The sequence below is a fragment of the Schistocerca serialis genome, chromosome 3 (assembly GCF_023864345.2).
Source record: "Schistocerca serialis cubense isolate TAMUIC-IGC-003099 chromosome 3, iqSchSeri2.2, whole genome shotgun sequence".
Lineage (NCBI taxonomy): Eukaryota > Metazoa > Arthropoda > Insecta > Orthoptera > Acrididae > Schistocerca > Schistocerca serialis.
This window is the reverse complement of record NC_064640.1, coordinates 983779247-983799439: the sequence shown is the minus strand read 5'-3', so window position 1 is coordinate 983799439 and position 20193 is coordinate 983779247. Positions and strand designations below refer to the sequence as shown.

The 20193-nt window shown below is 39.5% G+C and overlaps 1 protein-coding gene across 2 annotated transcripts in view; it reads left to right on the top strand.

The window, feature by feature from the left end:
- LOC126471429 (uncharacterized) overlaps nucleotides 1–20193 on the top strand; it is a 649788-nt gene that overhangs the window by 262136 nt on the left and 367459 nt on the right. For both annotated transcript variants that reach the window (XR_007586305.1, XM_050099588.1), the window contains exon 11: nucleotides 18266–18482. Coding sequence is in view for 1 of the 2 variants with exons in the window: in XM_050099588.1 (XP_049955545.1) it covers nucleotides 18266–18482 (217 nt within the window). In the remaining variant the exon portion in view is untranslated. The remainder of the gene's footprint in view (nucleotides 1–18265; nucleotides 18483–20193) is intronic.

Here is a 20193-nt window from a genome sequence, read left to right as displayed (position 1 = left end):
CCTGTTTACAATTCTCACCAGCTGCATGGTGAAATTGCAGTACTGAGTCACACCTTCATCCACCAGCCACCAAAGTTTACAATTTTGCATTTTTTATTGTATGATCAATTTGTGACCACTTCACATAACTCCTTTGTGGTGTATAAGTTTTCTTGTCTTAAAGTGTATATCATGAGTGGGCTTCAGATCTATTTTTTCTGATTAATTTTCAGAGAAAGCATTTAGTATTGATTTGGAAGATGTCATTTCATGCCCACCATTTACAATAATTGTTGCAAACAATAGATGGATAATGAAGTCTCCTCCAGTATATTTGAATCCTTTATTAAGTCAGCTACACTGCCTGACCAAAAAAGGTGAAACAACAACAAAAGGAGGAGAAAACAAAATGGAACTGCATGGGCTGACAGGGTACGAGATATTATTTCAGTTATACAAAATTGAGTATTATTTACAGAGAATGTGGCAGAATGAGCCCACCTTTCAATGTGACATTACACCCACTCTGAAATGGATGAATGCATTTACTTGGTTGGGAAGGATGTCATAAAGTCATTGTATCCTCTCTTCAGGCAAACTGACCTACAGACAGTTGTAAATAGTCCTAGATATGGAGGATACTATCTCTGGGATGGAGTTGACATCCAAGCTGGAGCCATAGATGTTCTATCAAGGATATACCTGGGAATCTACATCACATAGACTGTTCATGAGAGATGTGCCATGTGTGGACAAGTACTACCCTATTGAAAAATGGCACCACAATACTGTCACATGAGAGGTAACACCTGAAGGTGCAAGATGTCTGTAACATACTTTTTTGTTGTCATGTTTCCCTCAATTACTTCCAGCCATGATATGAAGTGATACCCAATGGCTCCCCAGTCTCTGATGTAAGGAGCAACACCACCATATTTCTCCAAAATATTGGAAGAATGGGACCATTCCCCAGGTTGCCAACATATGTGCCAATGGCGGTCATATAGAGTAACACAGGACTGCAATTCATTGCTGAACACTACCAATGCCAAACACAATCCAATGCCATTCATCAGCAGTGCATGCTTTCTGGTCATGGTACCACTACAAATGAGGCCATTTGTGTTGTGTTAATGACAACCTATACATGACATAGTAATTCCCTATTCCAACTGCTGCTAGTTGCTGATCATTGGTTGGGGTGACACAGAATGTTGCAAGGAATCCATTACTTGCTCTTCAATGACAGTTGCAGATGTGAAGGTGTTGCAATGTCCTTGGTGCACAATTTGGTGATCCTCCCCTGTGATGGTCAGATACGGTCAATCAGAACATCGACAATGAGCATACCTGCGCTCACATTCCCATGCAGTCCAACATCAGGTCACTGGCACATTTGAATGCCACACAAATCTGGACATTGCACAGTCACAATGGCACAGATTGTGAAGCAGTCATTGAAGATTAGTATGATGTAGTCAGCAGCATGTCCTGCCTGTGGATAGTCAACTCAGTCTTGGCCTCAGTTTGGTGATGGCTATTCATTACGGCAGATAGCTGTTTGGTTGTCATTCCCACATAAAAGGATGAGCAAATGTTACAGCTTACTGGTATATGATATGGCTGTCTTGAATGTAGGTAGGGCCCCATGTGCAAGCAATCACATAATGTACCACCACTGCCGTAACTTACAAAACCTTTTATGTGGGCATGATTATCAACTATATGTCCACTCAAATGAATGACCATTGCTAAACTGTAGCCATGTGCCAACCACCTAGATGTGAAACATGTTGCTGAGAACAACATACCTGACTTCAGTGGCTAATAATTATTTTTATTATAGTGGAGGGCGCTAAGGGATTTACTGAACGGGACTAGAAAATGATGTAACCATGTAGTCAAGTCCTTGGTAGAAGGACAGTGATTTGGCCACCACTGATTCACAGTTTTCTTATGCTGTCATAACTCTTAATTGATAGATTGTGGTCACTGAGGCCAAGGCCCCACTTGTTCATTAAATCTTTGTACTGTTAGTACAGCAGACAACAGAGACTGACTGATTAGCTATTGATGGCCTGGACATATGTCCAGTTTGTGATTTTCCAGGCTTGATTGGACAAGTTGTGTCATGGTGTGGTATGATCTCTGTAATAGCCATATTGTTGCACCAGCATGTGTGTTAATGTTGGGGTTAAAGGAATGATAAGTCTGTATTATGGTACTTTGTGTCAGGTCATTGTGACAGCACCCTTTAGTGAATTTTATTTCTAGTGTGAGCAGAATGTACTTCACCATTGTTAATACAACAAACTGATGAGTTTAGAATTGTATATTAATACCTTCAGCTGCTGACAGGTGTCGATATATATCAACGGGGACAGGTGAAAAAGTGTGCCCTGACCGGGACTCCAACCAGGGATCTCCTGCTTACATGGCAGATGCTCTGACCATCTGAGCCACCGAGTGCACGGAGGATAGTGCAACTGCAGGGACTATCTAGTGCATGCATCCCGTGATACCCACATTCTCACCTTATATGTCCACACACTACATTTGTAGTGTCCCTACCCACCACACTCATTACTTGTGGAAGACATTCTTACCAAGTCCCGTAAGAGTTCGGGTAATGTGTGTGCATCCACACAGAAGAAGCAGCTCATGGCCAGTATTGCCAGAACTAGATACTCATATGGATATGATGTCTTTTCTTTCAGACATTATGTGTGACATCAATGCATGGAATGTCATTGATCATACAGGTTGTCATTAGTATCATAATCTTGACCTTCACCATGGTGGAACCCATGCAGATTGTATAATATATTTGGCAATGTGTTGATTATGGCAAGCCAAATTACATTACACATAGTCCAATATGGGTTGCAAGCACTCCCATGTTTTGACAAGAGCAATTTTGCTAATGACTGTAAAATTCCTGTCTGCTGTGTTGTACAGTTCATGAATTTCTGATGAGGTGATCAGTCTTTATGTCAATACCTGTTAAATATTCATGTAGCCTGGTGAGACATCTATGAGTAACTGGAGTGAATCAGTATCAGGACACACATTTGTAATGATTGAGGGATGACCACTTAATGAGAAGCACAGTAAAACCCCTTTCTAATGAATCACTGGGGACTCGAGTATTTCCCCCCCCCCCCCCCCCCCGATATAAGGGTTTTTCTTAAATGGGAGTTTTGGCTAGGTACACAGAAAGAGTGACCTAGAGTCATAATTCAAGAATGTTTAGATAACGTAAGAGATATTTAGTCACAAACTTAACAATAATCTGCTACAAATTTAAATACAACATGCACATAAATCACACTTGTTGCAGAACACATTCTTTATTTTTTTAAATAAAGAAGTGTTGATTTTTCCTTCTTCCAGCATACTGTAATCACAGAAATTGTCACTCTAGTTGGTTGATGTTTGTTATAACTCACTCCTCTGCATTAAATGACAAAAAGTATTTCCTGACAGTGCATTGTACAGCAGAAACAAAACGTGGTGCAATGGCCTCCTCCTCCTCCTCCTCCTCCTCCTCCTTCTTCTTCTTCTTCTTCTTCTTCTTCTTCATGATCATTGCTACCACCTCTTTCTACCCCACAGTGTTCCTTCACCATAGTTTTATGCATCAAGCTCAAATTCATCTTGGGTCTTGAAGAAACAAAGGCCTGGAATGTCAAATTTTCAGAAACATCTGTGATTCTATTCCATTCTTCTTGTGGAACAATGTTGTCTTCATCAGCAATTGATATATCACAACCAGCCATTGCAAAACAATTTAACACAGTAGTTGAGAACGAAACGTCAGGGAGAAGAAGTTCTACAGATCGACCACGGCAACTTAGCCCGGAAGAGTTTACTGATAAACAGTCTGTTGTGTTACAAAATTCCACACAGCAGCAAACATATGTATGGCCTGTAAAATCTTAAGCCTCATCACTTCCTTCCTCTCAAGGAATATAATTGATTTCTGGACAACTGCTATCCTGTATTTGGCTTTAATGGAATGTATTATATCCAGGTTCAAAGGCTGGAGATGGTTTGTGCAGTTAGGTGGAAAAAACACAACATTGCTATTTCTCAGAAATGATATTTCCTTTGGACGTGCAATGCATCAGACAATCATAAGTAATATTTTTATAGCTGCTGCACCCATTTTAGCATCTAAATGCCAGATAAATCTTGTAAAGATTTCTGACCTCATCATGACATTGCTGTTGTACTCATTTGTACAAGGTAATGTCTTAATATTTCTGAAACACCTAGCAGTTTTAAATTTCCCTATTATCAGTGGCACCAATTTTTAACTCCCATATCTATTTACACACAGTAGCTCAGTTATTCTTTAATTGCCTTTTTTACTTCCATGGCATTTTTCTCCCTTAACAGAATAGGTTTTTATAGAAAGTAAACTGTAAAAAAAGGCCGTTTCATTTGCACTGAAATTGTCTCTGTGCTCACAACCCTGTATTAACTGCAGAAATGTAGTGTTCTTCCAGTGGTTTACATTTTCTGCATCCACAGCCTCACTTTCTGTGGTGTCACCGCCAGACACCACACTTGCTAGGTGGTAGCCTTTAAATCAGCCGAGGTCCATTAGTATACGCCGGACCCGCGTGTCGCCACTGTCAGTGATAGCAGACCGAGCGCCACCACACAGCAGGTCTAGAGAGACGTACTAGCACTCGCCCAGTTGTACAGCCGATGTTGCAAGGAACGGTTCACTGACAAATACACTCTCATTTGCCGAGACGATAGTTAGCATAGCCTTAAGCTACATTTGCTACGACCTAGCAAGGCGCCGAATTCAATTGATATTGAGATTCTATTAATGTGTCATCAAGAGCGATGTTCTACAAATGTGGATTAAAGTTAAGTATTCCAGAAGCTACATACTTTTCTTTATAGCATTCATTACATATCCTGTTTCAGACCTCACGCCAGCCTGCGTGAGTTTAAGCGCGTGCCTTTCGGCTTCCTCTCATTGTGTCTTGGCTGTCTTGTCTAGACACAACACTTTCTCCACTTACACTCTGAAATGAGAGATTGTAATGTTTCTAAAAACAATCTAACCATGTGTTTGATGCACTGAAATTTTCAACACTGATCTTCCTGATGATATTCCAAGCCTTCTCTTGTAGAGTTGTTCGCATTCCTTGCAACCATTTTAAAAGAATTATTTCCACATCACTGAATGTTGGCATGTAGGTATTGTTCCTTCTTCATCCAGAGGAACTGCTAGCTTTGGCATTTGACAACACTTCCTTGTTTTTGACAATGCCTCACAATTAATATGGTGCCAAATTGTACTTTTTCACTATGTCCGAAAGGTTTATGTTGTGATTGTCTTTGACATTGTGGGTAATCGTCAGCATCTGCTTAATTGTAAGCATCCTACATTTGCAGGCCATAGCTCCACAGAAGTAGAAAACTTATAAATTTGGCTGTAACAAAGTCAACACTTCATGGCTTGTGCTTCATCACTCAATGACTGTGGCATCAGATCACGTGACCAAAGTCACATGGCAGGCAGGGCAGAAATCACTTTCTGATTTGTTCAACATTTTTTTCTGGCATCCTTACAATGGAATTCAATCTAGATACATGTCAACTGAAAGAACGGATTCCCATATATCACCATCACACGACACAAAGTACAACCAGTGTGAAACTGAAATAAATGAGAAACTCACTTGGACATGTTAGGAATTGCATAAAAAAGAAATTTAATTTACAGAGTGTTTGGATTTTTTTCCTTAAAGCACAGTTTGTTAAAAATGGGGAAGAATAACATTGTTCTTATGGAAGTTTCACCAGGACCCAGAGAAATATTTGTTAAAAGTGGGATTTCCTTAAAATCAGGTTAATTAATTCAGTGTTTCACTAAGTGTTCATTCTCAAAGAGTAGAACTCCACTACCCAATGTCTTCCAATGTCAAAGAGTATGTTGACAGTTGCCACTGAGAAGTCTGGACTGGAAGCAGACAATTTTCTGGGAAATGAGATGCAAGATTACAGCATCAATGCCATGTTAAGGAGCACAAATTGTTAAGATCCAAGTTTTGACAGGCATGTAAATGTGTAGACAAAGCACAGATCTATGGTTCTCTGTCAGTAACATGAAAGCCTGATTACATTCCACCATCTGCTTCAACTGTGTCCACTTTTATCAGCTCTTTGGGGGGATGTGAAATCTCTGCTACAAGACAAATAAAATACATATAACAGTATATTTTTTCTTTGGAAAAACTTTTAACATTTTCAGATTCAAAGCTTTACCACCAGGATGTTACTGTTTGGTCTGTATGCCATCCAGACTTAAAAGAAACTCAAGGTATACAGTAGAAGGGTTAAAGAAACTTTTATACCAATAAACTAGTTTTCAACTTGAGTACTTGCAGTTGAGAAAAAGTCTGAATATTTCCCTGTCTTGTGGAAGGTGTGACAATTATGTCATGCAAACAAGGTAATTCAGAATAAATGTAGCAATTACAACAGCTATAACTATTTAATATACACTATGTGATCAAATGTATCCAGACACCCCCAAAAACATACGTTTTTCATATTAGGTGTATTGTGCTGCCACCTACTGCCAGGTACTCCATATCGGTGACCTCAGTAGTCATTAGACATTGTGAGAGAGCAGAATGGGGTGCTCTGCGGAAATCGCAGACTTCGAATGTGGTCAGGTAATTGGGTGTCACTTTGGTCATAAATCTGTGCACAAGATTTCCGCACTCCTAAACATCCCTAGGTCCACTGTTTCTGATGTGATAGTGAAGTGGAAATGTGAAGGGACACGTACAGCACAAAAGTGTACAGGCCGACCTCGTCTGTTGACTGACAGAGACCGCTGACAGTGGAAGAGGGTCATAATATGTAATAGGGAGACATCTATCCAGACCATCACATATGAATTCCAAACTGCATCAGCATCCACTGCAAGTACTATGAAAGATAGGCAGAAGGTGAGAAAACTTGGATTTTATGGTCAAGCCACTGCTCATAAGCCACATATCATGCCGGTAAATGTTAAATGATGCCTTGCTTGGTGTAAGGAGTGTAAACATTGGACAACTGAGCAATGGAAAAATGTTGTGTGGAGTGGCGAATCATGGTACCCAATGTGCTGATCTGATGACAGAGTGTGGGTATAGCGAATGCCTAGTGAACATCATCTGGCAGCGTATGTAGTGCCAACAGTAAAATTTGGACATGGTGGTGATATGGTATGGTCATGTTTTTCCTGGAGGGGGCTTGCACCCCTTGTTGTTTTGTGTGGCACTATCACAGCACAGGCCTACATTGATGTCTCATTTCCCACATTTGAAGAACAATTTCGGGATGTGGATTGCATCTTTCAACATGATTGAGCACCTGTTTATAATGCACGACAATAACACCCCTGTAATGGATTGGCCTGCATGGAGTCCTGACCTGAATCCTATAGAACACCTTTGGGATGTTTTGGAATGCTGACTTTGTGCCAGGGCTCACCGACCAACATTGATACCTCTCCTCAGTGCAGCACTCTGTTAAGAATGGGCTGCCATTCCCCAAGAATCTTCCAGCACCTGATGTCTGCGAGAGTGGAAGCTGTCAGCAAGGCTAAGGGCAGGCCAACACCATATTGAATTTCAGCATTACCAATGGAGGGTGCCATGAACTTGTAAGTCATTTTCAGCCAGGTGTCCGGATACTTTTGATCACATAGTCTATAGTGATACATCAATAAGAATGACAAAAAATGTACAAAAAAGGCCGAAATTTCAATCACTGTGAAAGCGCAGTGAATCATAAAACAGCATATACTTTTAAATGAACATCTTATAAATCATTATATCAGTCATACTGGACAAGATAATACTGTGTTCTGCTCTTGGTCACCTAGATCTCTGGACCCAGCAGGCATGGAATCATTTTATGGGGTTCTGTGAAAGACCTTGTGTATGTGCCTCCTTTACTAAAGATAATTCTGTAACTCAGAACATGCATTTATAATGAGCTTGTCTCACTGACTGCTCATGTCAAACTTCTTCGCAGATTAAAACTGTGTGCCTGACTGGGACTCTAACCTTTGACCTTTATCTTCCACGTGGTGACTGAGATATCCAAGCACAACTCACAATCCATCTCACAGCTTTACTTTCATCAGTTCCTCTTCTTCTAACTTCCAAAGTGTTAGTCCCACAAGATATACAAGAGAACTTTTAAAAAGTTGGAGCAAATATACTGGTAGAAGAAAATGTACAGAGATAAGCTATGAGTCATTCTGGTATGGATCAGTCAGTAGGGCACATACACGTGAAAGGCAAAGTTCCCAGATTCAAGTCCTCGTTTGGTACACACTTTTAATCTGGCATTAAGTTTGAAATCAATGCACACTCTGCTGCATAGTGAAAATTCTTTCTGGGCCTCACAAATGCTTCCTAATGTATGACATGAAATTGATTATCAATTAGATGGTATCTGTGTGGCTAAGAATCAATAAAGAATGTAAGAACTTAAAGAAATTATTCAAATAGTTAAGGCAAATGAAAACATAATTGTGATGCAGGACTTGAATTCAATAGTTGAAAAAGGAAGAGAAGACAGTGCTAGGGGAAAGAAAGAATAGGAGAATGGAATGAAAGAGGAAGCCATCTGGTTGGATCATGATAGATGTTTGCATACATTGTGAGACATAAGACATAAAATCTATTTTATTTTGTGAACGGTTAAACGTATTGGAACATGGTTTTCAGTAAGTGTTAGAGCATCAGGGGGCAAGTATTGCTTTGCAATTCTTCAATTTCTCCAGGCATATTTCATGACAAAATAAATCTCAGGTGAACAGCCTGATGTGAGTGTAAAAAGGACACAATATTTTGGCAATTGACCTTGTTGCCATCATCAGGTGTGCTGATGTACACCAGCACACCTGATGATGGCAAGAAGATCAATTGCCAAAATGTTGTGTCCTTTGTGCACTCACACCAGGCTGTTCACATCAGATTTATTTCATCAAGTATTTCTTTGGTCAATGTTTTTAAAGCTCTTATCAGTGGAGGTATTGAAGCAAGTATGTTTTTTTAAATGGAATCAAATACTTTTTATAATTGCTTTCAGTAGCTCTTAGAAGACAATTACAATGATATATCATTCGTTAATATTGTTGAAACGTGTCAGAACAAATTTGAGGAATATTTTAGTATTTGAGAGCAAGTGGCCAGAATTGCCATTAGTGGCGCAAACACCTCCAGGCAGACCTCTTGTGCTATGCTGTGTCAAGATGTCAATACACTTACCTCTTTACTTGTCTGTACTACAGGCCACTTATTTCTGCTTCAACATTCAGTGCCTGCAGACATGTACACCTATAAGAAGTTGGACGTACTACTTTTATATGGTGAATTTAAAAGAAATATTATAAAAGTAGTGCAGTGGTATAGGCCCACATATCTGGATAGCCAGTGTCTGATGCACTAGGCAATCGCATGAATTATTAAAATGATGGTGCCAAGAGGCTGCTTGAATGTCAAAAAGAGGACAAGAAAGAAGACTACACCTGACCGAGAACACGAAGAAGCTGTTCTGTCTATGATGCTAATGAATCCATGTAGTAGTGTGAGACATATTGCTAAGGAATGTGGAATCAGCCAGATGAGTCTCATTCACATCCTGCATTGACAAAATTTCAATCCCTATCATCTGTCATTACATCTGGCACTTGATGGCCATGATTTTGAACACCATGCAGAATTTTGTTGGTTGGCCTTTCAACAATTGTGGGATGACCATACATTTTTCCAACGTGTGCTCTTTATCAATGACACATTGTTAACTAAACACACCAATGTAAATTTGCATAACATGCACTACTGGGCAGCCAGAAATCCTCGGTGACTTTGTCAGGTGTGACATCAATGGCTGTGGAGTGTAAAAATATGGGGTGGCATCATAGGAAATTACGTTGTGGGAGCTTACTTCATCTCAGGTGTTCTAAATGGACATTCATACACACACTTTCAGTTGAACATTCTGCTGCTTTTTCTAGAAGAGCTACCACTGGATATTCAACAGTCTATGTGGCTGCAACATGATGGTTGTCCAGCTCCCTACGTCCTGTTTTGCAACCCAAATACTGAGTGAGAACTTCCCTGGATATTGGATAGGACAAAATTCTGTTGTCAAATGGCTTGCAAGGTCACCTGATTTGAGTCCTCTTGATTTATTTCTTTTGGGAGCACTCAAAGAAGTAGTCTATGATGAAGCCTCAACTATGCCAGAAAATATGTGTCATTGAATCACCAGTGCATCCTCTACCACGTCATTCACTGAAATTACTTCTGTTCATTGATCTTTTGAATGGCAATTGCAAATGTGCCTTTCATTTCATGGTAACAGCTTGAACTCTTGCTTAAATAGAGGATAAAGCTTTCTCTCTCTCTCTCTCTCTCTCTCTCTCTCTCTCTCTCTCTCTCTCTCAAATCATTGGTAGTAAACTGTTTATTTTATTTATGTGTGTATAAAATTGCATTGCAGTGGCAGATAAGAGAATAGTGTGTATTGCATGTAGCTGGTAACACTGTCATAATGTGCTTACATACAGCATGAAATGATGTTTCATTAAGATGAATATTTATTTTGTGGTCTACAGGTGGTCACCAAAGTATTTTCAGTAAAATGTTTAGTTCAGTGAATGTATCCCATATGATATAATTGAGAGTATTGTAGGTAGAGACAGCTGTCTGACAGCGTGTATTTTACCTCTAAGAAGCACACAGCCACATACAGTAAAAGACAGGTCAAATCTTCCTTCTAACTTTTAGATTTTTAATACAGTACTTGTTTTTTGCAGTGTATAAGACCTCTTTATATTTGAAGAATGAACAGCTGATTTCTCTGATTCAGCTCACCTCAATCTGGGAGGGTACACAAATGTGAAATATTTTTCCTAAGCCCTTTGTGATACTCTAGATTATAGCCTGTGTCATATTTCCGAAGCTTTATTCTCATAGTGCAGACCTGCCTTACAGTACACAACTATGCAGTCTGTTCTGAGACATCTGGTTGGCAGCGTTTACACCACAAATGCCATTTCCGGCCACGGTGCTATCACATTCTAGGACATTTGCCAAATTTTTTTACAACAGGTTTCAATGTCAACATTAACTAATGCTACATCTCTATAACTGTCTTCTCAAGAGCTGTCAAATCCAGTTATAAAAAGTATATGGTTCCATTTAAAAAAAAAATGTACTTACTTCAATATTTCAGTTGATACCAGTGCTAGAAACATTAACCGAAGAAAAACATATGTGCCCCTCAATGCTCTAATATTTTGTGAAAACAAATCATTAACACTGTAGCCCAGTGACAAGTCACATGATCAGATCAGTTGAACCAGAGGATCCAGTCCATTCCATTTAAACACTGCCCAAACCATTATGGAGCCACCACAAACTCTCACAGTGCCTTGTTGACAACATGAGTCCATGGCTTCATGGGCTCTGCAGCACACTCAAACCCTCCTATCAGCTGTTACCAATTGAAATTAGTACTCATCACACCTGGCCATGGTTTTCCAGTTGTATAGGATGCAACTGATATGGTCATGAGCCCAGGAGAGGCACTGCAGGTGATGTCAAGCTGTTCACAAAGGCACTCAAGTTAGTCATCTCCTGCCATAGCCCCGTAATGCCAAATTTTGCCTCACTGTCCTAATGAATACATTAGTCATACACCCCACATTGATTTCTGTGCTTAATTCACACAGTGTTGCTTGTCTTTTAGCACTGACAACTCTATGCAAACGCCATTGCTCTGGGTCATTAAGTGAAGGCCGTCAGCTACTGCATTGTCTGTGGTGAGAGTTAATGCCTGAAATGTGGTATTCTCAGCACCCTCATGACACTGTGGATCTCAATATTGATTTTTCTAAAGATTTCTAAAATGGAATGCTCCATGCAACTGGCTCCCACTACCATTCCGTGTTCAAAGTCTGTAAATTCCCATTGTGTGGTGATAGTCACATCGGAAACCTTATCACATGAATCCCCTGAGCCCAAATGACAGCTCTGCCAATGCACTATCCTTTTATATCCTGTGTACGAGATACTACCACTATGTGTATATGTGCCTATTGCAGTCCCATGACTTTTGTCAGCTCAGTGTATTATAGAAAGAGAAGAGGAAATAAATGAGGATTACATGGGAGTTATGATACTGCAAGAGGCGTTTGACACATCTCTGAAAGACCTAAGTTTAAAGAAATCCTCTATAGTAGGCAACATTCTGTCAGAATTATTTAGATCCTTGAGATAGACAGCCATGAGAAACATATTCCAAACTCTGTGCAAGAAATATCAGTCGGACAAAATACCTTCCACCATAAAGAAAAATTTAATAAATCCTACTCCAAAGAAGGCAGGTGTGGATATTACCAAAGCATCAATATAATAATCATGGTTGCAAGATACTGTCACCAATTATTTACAGAAGAATAGAAAAAAACATAGTAGAAGGCAACCTTGAGGAATATCAGTTTGAGTTATGGAGATATGTGGGAGCACATGAAGCAAAACTGACACTAGGCCTACAACTTATTTTAGAAAGTAGACTGAAGAAAGACAAACATAATTTATAGCATTTGTAGATTTATGGAAAGCTTTTGTTAATGTCAACTAGCATACTCTCTTTGAGACTCTAAAGGTAGCTGGGGTAAAATACAGAGAGCAAATAGTTATTTATAACTTGACAGAAACCAGACTGAAGTTGCAAAAGTCAAAGGGCATAAAAGGGAAGCAGTGACTGAGAATGGAGTGAGACAGGCCTATAACCTCTCCCTGATGTTATTAAAACTGTATATTGAGCAAGCAGTAAAGGAAAACATGGAGAAATGTGGAACAGGAATTAAAGTTCAGGAACAAGAAATAATAACCATGCGAATTGCCAATGACATTGTAATTGTATCACAAACTGAAAATGATATGCAAGAATAGTTGAATGGAATGGAAAGTAGTCAGGTTGGTGTGGTAGAATTGTACGAGTCTAAGGAAATGAGACATTAAACGTATTTGATAAGGTTTGCTATTTGGGGTGCAAAATAATTGACAGTGGCCAAAGTAAGAGGACATCAAATGCAGACTGACAAAAGGAAGAAAAGTGTTTTGAAAAAAGGGAACTTTATTAAGAACTGATATAAATTTGAGTGATAGAAAGCCTTTTTGGAAAGTATATAACTGGAGCATAATCTCTTATGGAACTGAAAGATGGACAAAAAGCTTACATGTGTGTTCATATGTTCTGAAGAAGAACCCCAAGTACATAAGCTAAACCACATTGCTCAAGTTCTTGTTGTATGCCACTCCATTCCTCAGCACTTTTGTTACACATGTAACGGTTCCTTTTGCTCACTCCATAATGGGCCTATTCCACCCAGAATTTTCTAAAATAATATTTATCTGAATTTTACAAATAACTTCTTATGAAATTAAGGCTAATTACAGCAGTTAGGCTGGGATGAGGTGTATAAGGAACCCAATGCTAATTTAAAATATAACTTATTTCATGATACACTTGTAAGAGAATTTGAAATCTGTTTTCCCAAAAAAGTAGTTAAATCTAATTATAAGAAATGATACAAAAAACCTTGGCTTACTAAAGGAATAAAAATATCTTGTAAGCACAAAAGGAACTGTATCTAACAACAAGAAAGAGTAATGACCCAGAAACAGCCAAATATTATAAAAACTACTGTGCTACTTTAAGAAAGGTTATTAAAAAGTCCAGAAGCATGTGCATCATGTCTGAGATTAATACCTCTGATAAGAAAATCAAAACAATTTGGAATATTATTACAAGGGAGACAGGGCAACCAAGAGTACAGGATGCTGGCATCACCATCGAAGTGAAAGGAAACTTGATAAACAACAAGCCAGAAGTCAAAAACATTTTGAATAATCATTTTTTAAATGTTGTAGAGAAAATAGGATCTAAATGTTCATTAGAAGAAGCAAGGCAGTTAATGGAAGAGGCCTTACCCACACCATTTGATACAATTGAAATTCCACCCACCTCTCCTGCTGAAAGTAGGAAGATGATAAAATCTCTCAAGAATAAAAGCTCCCGTTGGAATTGATGGCATTTTCATCAGGATAATAAAAGCTTGTTCCCAAGAAATAAGTGGGATTCTTAGCCACATATGTAATAGCTCTCTGAAGCAGGGTATTTTCCCAGATAGACTGAAGTATGCCATTGTTAAACCACTGCATAAAAAAGGGGATACGTCTGATGTCAACAACTACCACTAAATCTCTCTTCTGACTGCCTTATCCAAAATTTTTTAAAAAGTAATGTATTGCAGAGTAGCTTCACACCTTTGTAAAAGTAAAGTTTTAACAAAATGTCAATTTGGTTTCCAGAAGGGGTTTTCAACAGAAAATGCTATATATACTTTCATTAATGAAATATTAAATGCTCTGAGTAAGCGGAAGTCACCTGTTGGGATTTTTTGTGATCTCTCAAAGGCTTTTGATTGTGTAGATCATGGAATACTTCTAGATAAGCTCAAGTACTGTGGTATGAATGGGACAGTGCTCCAATGGTTTAAATCATACCTAACTGTAAGAGTGCAGAAAGTTGAAATAAGCAGTTCACATAATATGCAAAAAACTGGCGATTTCTAGAACTGGGGAACAATCAAGAATGGGGTGCCACAAGGTTCAGTCTTGGGTCCTCTGCTGTTCTTAATATATACACTCCTGGAAATGGAAAAAAGAACACATTGACACCGGTGTGTCAGACCCACCATACTTGCTCCGGACACTGCGAGAGGGCTGTACAAGCAATGATCACACGCACGGCACAGCGGACACACCAGGAACCGCGGTGTTGGCCGTCGAATGGCGCTAGCTGCGCAGCATTTGTGCACCGCCGCCGTCAGTGTCAGCCAGTTTGCCGTAGCATACGGAGCTCCATCGCAGTCTTTAACACTGGTAGCATGCCGCGACAGCGTGGACGTGAACCGTATGTGCAGTTTACGGACTTTGAGGGAGGGCGTATAGTGGGCATGCGGGAGGCTGGGTGGACGTACCGCCGAATTGCTCAACACGTGGGGCATGAGGTCTCCACAGTACATGGATGTTGTCGCCAGTGGTCGGCGGAAGGTGCACGTGCCCGTCGACCTGGGACCGGACCGCAGCGACGCACGGATGCACGCCAAGACCGTAGGATCCTACGCAGTGCCGTAGGGGACCGCACCGCCACTTCCCAGCAAATTAGGGACACTGTTGCTCCTGGGGTATCGGCGAGGACCATTCGCAACCGTCTCCATGAAGCTGGGCTACGGTCCCGCACACCGCTAGGCCGTCTTCCGCTCACGCCCCAACATCGTGCAGCCCGCCTCCAGTGGTGTCGCGACAGGCGTGAATGGAGGGACGAATGGAGACGTGTCGTCTTCAGCGATGAGAGTCGCTTCTGCCTTGGTGCCAAAGATGGTCGTATGTGTGTTTGGCGCCGTGCAGTTGAGCGCCACAATCAGGACTGCATACGACCGAGGCACACAGGGCCAACACCCGGCATCATGGTGTGGGGAGCGATCTCCTACACTGGCCGTACACCACTGGTGATCGTCGAGGGGACACTGAATAGTGCACGGTACATCCAAACTGTCATCGAACCCATCGTTCTACCATTCCTAGACCGGCAAGGGAACTTGCTGTTCCAACAGGACAATGCACGTCCGCATGTATCCCGTGCCACCCAACGTGCTCTAGAATGTGTAAGTCAACTACCCTGGCCAGCAAGATCTCCGGATCTGTCCCCCATTGAGCATGTTTGGGACTGGATGAAGCGTCGTCTCACATGGTCTGCACGTCCAGCACGAACGCTGGTCCAACTGAGGCGCCAGGTGGAAATGGCATGGCAAGCCGTTCCACAGGACTACATCCAGCATCTCTACGATCGTATCCATGGGAGAATAGCAGCCTGCATTGCTGCGAAAGGTGGATATACACTGTACTAGTGCCGACATTGTGCATGCTCTGTTGCCTGTGTCTATGTGCCTGTGGTTCTGTCAGTGTGATCATGTGATGTATCTGACCCCAGGAATGTGTCAATAAAGTTTCCCCTTCCTGGGACAATGAATTCACGGTGTTCTTATTTCAATTTCCAGGAGTGTATTAATGACTTGCCATTCTATATTCACGAAGATGCAAAGCTGGTACTTTTTGCTGATGATACAAGTATAGCTATCACACCCAACAGACAAGAATTAACTGGTGAAATTGTAAACGATGTTTGTCAGAAAATCATTAAGTGGTTCTCTGCAAATGGACTCTCATTAAACTTTGACAAAACACAGTACATACAGTTCCACACAGTAAATGGAATGACACCATTAATAAATATAGACTTCGATCAGAAATCGGTAGCTAAGGTAGAATATTCAAAATTTCTAGGTGTATGCATTGATGAGTGGTTGAACTGGAAAAAACACACTGAGGATCTGCTGAAATGTTTTGAGTTCAGCTACTTATGCTATTACGGTCATTGCAAATTTTGATGATATACATCTGAGTAAATTAGCTTACCATGCCTACTTTCATTCTCTGCTTTCGTATGGCATCATATTCTGGGGTAACTCATCATTGAGTAAAAGAGTGTTCATTACACAAAAGCATGTAATCAGAATAATTGCTGGAGCTCATCCAAGATCATCCTGCAGACACTTATTTAAAGAGCTAGAGATCTTCACTGTCACCTCACAATATATCTATTCACTTATGAAATTTGTTATTAACAATCCGAATGAATTCAAAAGTAATAGCAGTGTACATGGCTACAACACTAGGAGAAAGGATGATCTTCACTGCTCAAGGTTTAATCTAACTTTGACTCAGAAGGGGGTAAATTATGCTGCCATGAAAGTCTTTGGTCACTTACCTAATAGCATCAAAAGTCTGACAGATAGCCATATAGCATTTAAAAGGAAATTAAAAGAATTTCTTAATGGCAACTCCTTCTACTCATAAAATGAATTTTTGGATATAGTAAGTGGGTAATCTCCCCCCCAAAAAAGTGTCATGTAATATTTTGTGTAATGTAATATCTTGTATAGACACCTTTTATTAACCTGATTCATTCCACATAATTACGAAATGTTGTGATCATGATCTATGAAACAAGTACTAATCTAATCTCTAAGCTTTGTTGCAAGATTATTATAGCATTGCTTACATAGGAATAAGATCAGAGAAACATAGTAGGTGGACTCAAGTCTTCTCATTACAGTAGTGTGTAACAGCTCATAGTAAATTACCCCACAGGAAATTTTGTAGATCAGAACAAAAGGATTAGTTTATCTAGTATCCATACAGCTTTAAGTAACAGCTAATGTTTTTACTTCAAATTATTTATAGGGATAAAAGTTCCTAATGTACTGAGAAAAATAATGTTTCTATCACACATGTTGTAAGACCACCTAATACATCACAGGATAAATGATGATGCATGTGACAAACTGTTCATAAAGCAAACGAAATTATTATTTCATATTTCTAGTAAATTAGAATCAGTATTACATACATTATGTGTCTTCAGAGAGTTTAATTCTGGGTTAATATCAAAATCTACCATTCAGATAATAGATAAAATATCTACTCACCAAGCAGCGGCAGTAGAACACACACACACACACACACACACACACACACACACACACACACACACACACACAGGAAGGTTTAACTCTCACAAGCGATCAGAGCCAGTGGCTAATTATTCTGGTAGAAGAGTTGAAGGGGAAGGAAGAGGGGTGAAGGGAAAGAACTGGAGAGGTTTAGGAAAAGGTGTACAGTTGAGAAAAGTCACCCAAAACCGCAGTTCAGGGGAGACTTACTGGATGGGGTGAGAATGAAAGAGTGATTCAGTCTATGTGTGTGTTCTCTTGCTGCTGCAAGGTGAGTAGATTCTTTTATCTATCGATGTACATTATATTGACACTAATAGATGTAATATCACAGTTTTGCACACAGAAATACAGAGGCAAGAGTATCTTTCAGCCTTCAGTTATCTGTTATTACTTTTTTGTTATAAGAATGCTAAACATTATATACAAATCCCATCTGTTGTAGGATATCCACCTTTTTGTAGGATATCCACCTTTTAATGTCATGAGTCTTATGTTAAGGATGTTGAAAGAGAAGTTTTCATATCAGTAACAGATTATGATGTATTTTAGTTTTTTCACAATATTTCTATTTTTGGTTATGAAAGTCTGTTGTTTCAGGAAACCATTGGCATCACTGCTGTTGCAGTATATAACATTGCCAAATAATCATAAATGGAACACAGGAAATTATATTATGGATTATTCAGAGTCTGAGCAGTTGTTTGGTGGTCTTGCACACCTTTTCTTAGTTGGCAGTGAGCAGGCACATGGTCCAAATGTTTTCTACCTCCAGCTAAGTAATTACATCTTGGGCAGAGTGGTCAGCAACACAGCGGTAATATGAATACCTTTTCTCATTATGAATAATGTCCTGTTTAGCTTTTTTATTTCTACAAAAGTGCTTGCATGAAGTTTATTTATCAGTATAACTGTCAGCAGTTTCAAATGTTCAAATGTGTGTGAATTCCCAAGGGACCAAACTACTGAGGTCATCGGTCCCTAGTCTTACACACTACCTAAACTAACTTATGCTAAGAACGACACATACACCCACGCCCGAGGGAAGACTCGAACCTCCAGAAGGAGGGGCCTCACTGTCCATGACATGACACCTCAAATTGCACAGCCACTCTGCACGGCATCACCAGTTTCACAAAGTTTATTCAAACTACATGAAAATACCTACTTTAGTGATCACAATAAACTACAAAAATTCTCAGGCCATATGTACCACACATTATGGGTTGAAAGAGATTTCATGTTTAGTTTCAAAGTAATAACAACTGTAAAGCACCTAATAGTGCTGAACCTAGTATATGTACTAAGTACCTCTTTTTCAGAATGAAAAGTAACAGTCTTTTCCATAGAGTTCAATTATGAACTGCACTGTTTATTACTGAGGGATTTATTTTTCTAGTTGTAATATTCTATTCTTTCATTCCAAATAAAGGTTATTTAGTGGTAAGGTTAGACCTTACTTGTGTGTTTCTTTGCTTTAGTATGTAACTAAAAAAACTTCCTTCAGTTGACTGCTGTTAATACGTAATCAATCCTGCATCTTCATATACTATGTTCAAATTGTTGTAAAGTGCATGACAAGAGGCTTTATTGTAGTGCATTGTAAATTAATATTTTCTTTCATACCATGTGCAGAGATTTGAAGAATATTTGCAGATTCTATCATGATTACTGACTTTCCAAACTTTCCAAGTAGGACATGCTTTTAAAAGAGTTCCCCAGTGTAGGCATTTCAGAATTTCATTATTTGCTTTGACTGTGATTGTTTGTATTGTCTTTCTTTGTATACGTTCAGTGTCTCCTCTTAATCAGATCTGACATGGAGCTGTGTGGCTCAATGGTAAAGTGCCAGACTAAGGATTTAATGGTGTCAGGTTTGAGTCCAGGGTAGTCTTACAGTTTTTATATGTTCCATATCACTTCTTTCATCTCTGGTAATCTGTTAAAGTGAAAAATCTTGAATTGCGCCATGTTTTGGAGTCCTTGTTAAACAGTGGACTCTCTATAGCTCACTAAGTAAGTCAATTCAAATGCTGAAAGAAGGCAGGGGCAAGCCAGCTCCAGTAGCACCATGCCAAGTAAGGCACTGTGGTGTTCAAACCAACTGTTTAATTTATTACAACTTTACCTCTTTCAATGAAGTTCATGTGCTTGTTCAGTATTCCAGTATAGGTCATAGAAATGCCTATTAAGCAATGTTTTTTTCCCAGAAAATCGTAATTTACTAGTATCCTATCCATTAACTGAAGTTAGCCATTTGCATTACCTGCAGCTGTGTTTATTTGAGCAAACCATTTCTTATCAGCATGTGCTCTTATTGTGAGATTTTTGTTTGACTTAAATGATTCCAATTGTGACTCATTATTCATGTAGTCAAAAGCATTTTTATGGTTCCTAAAATGTACAATTTCATATTTCTCTAGTTTAAAAGCTAGCTGGAATGTTTGCAGATGGCGGAGATCTGGTAGGATTTAACTGAAATTTTTATTTCATGATTCTTTCCCATAAATAACTGCACCATACAACAA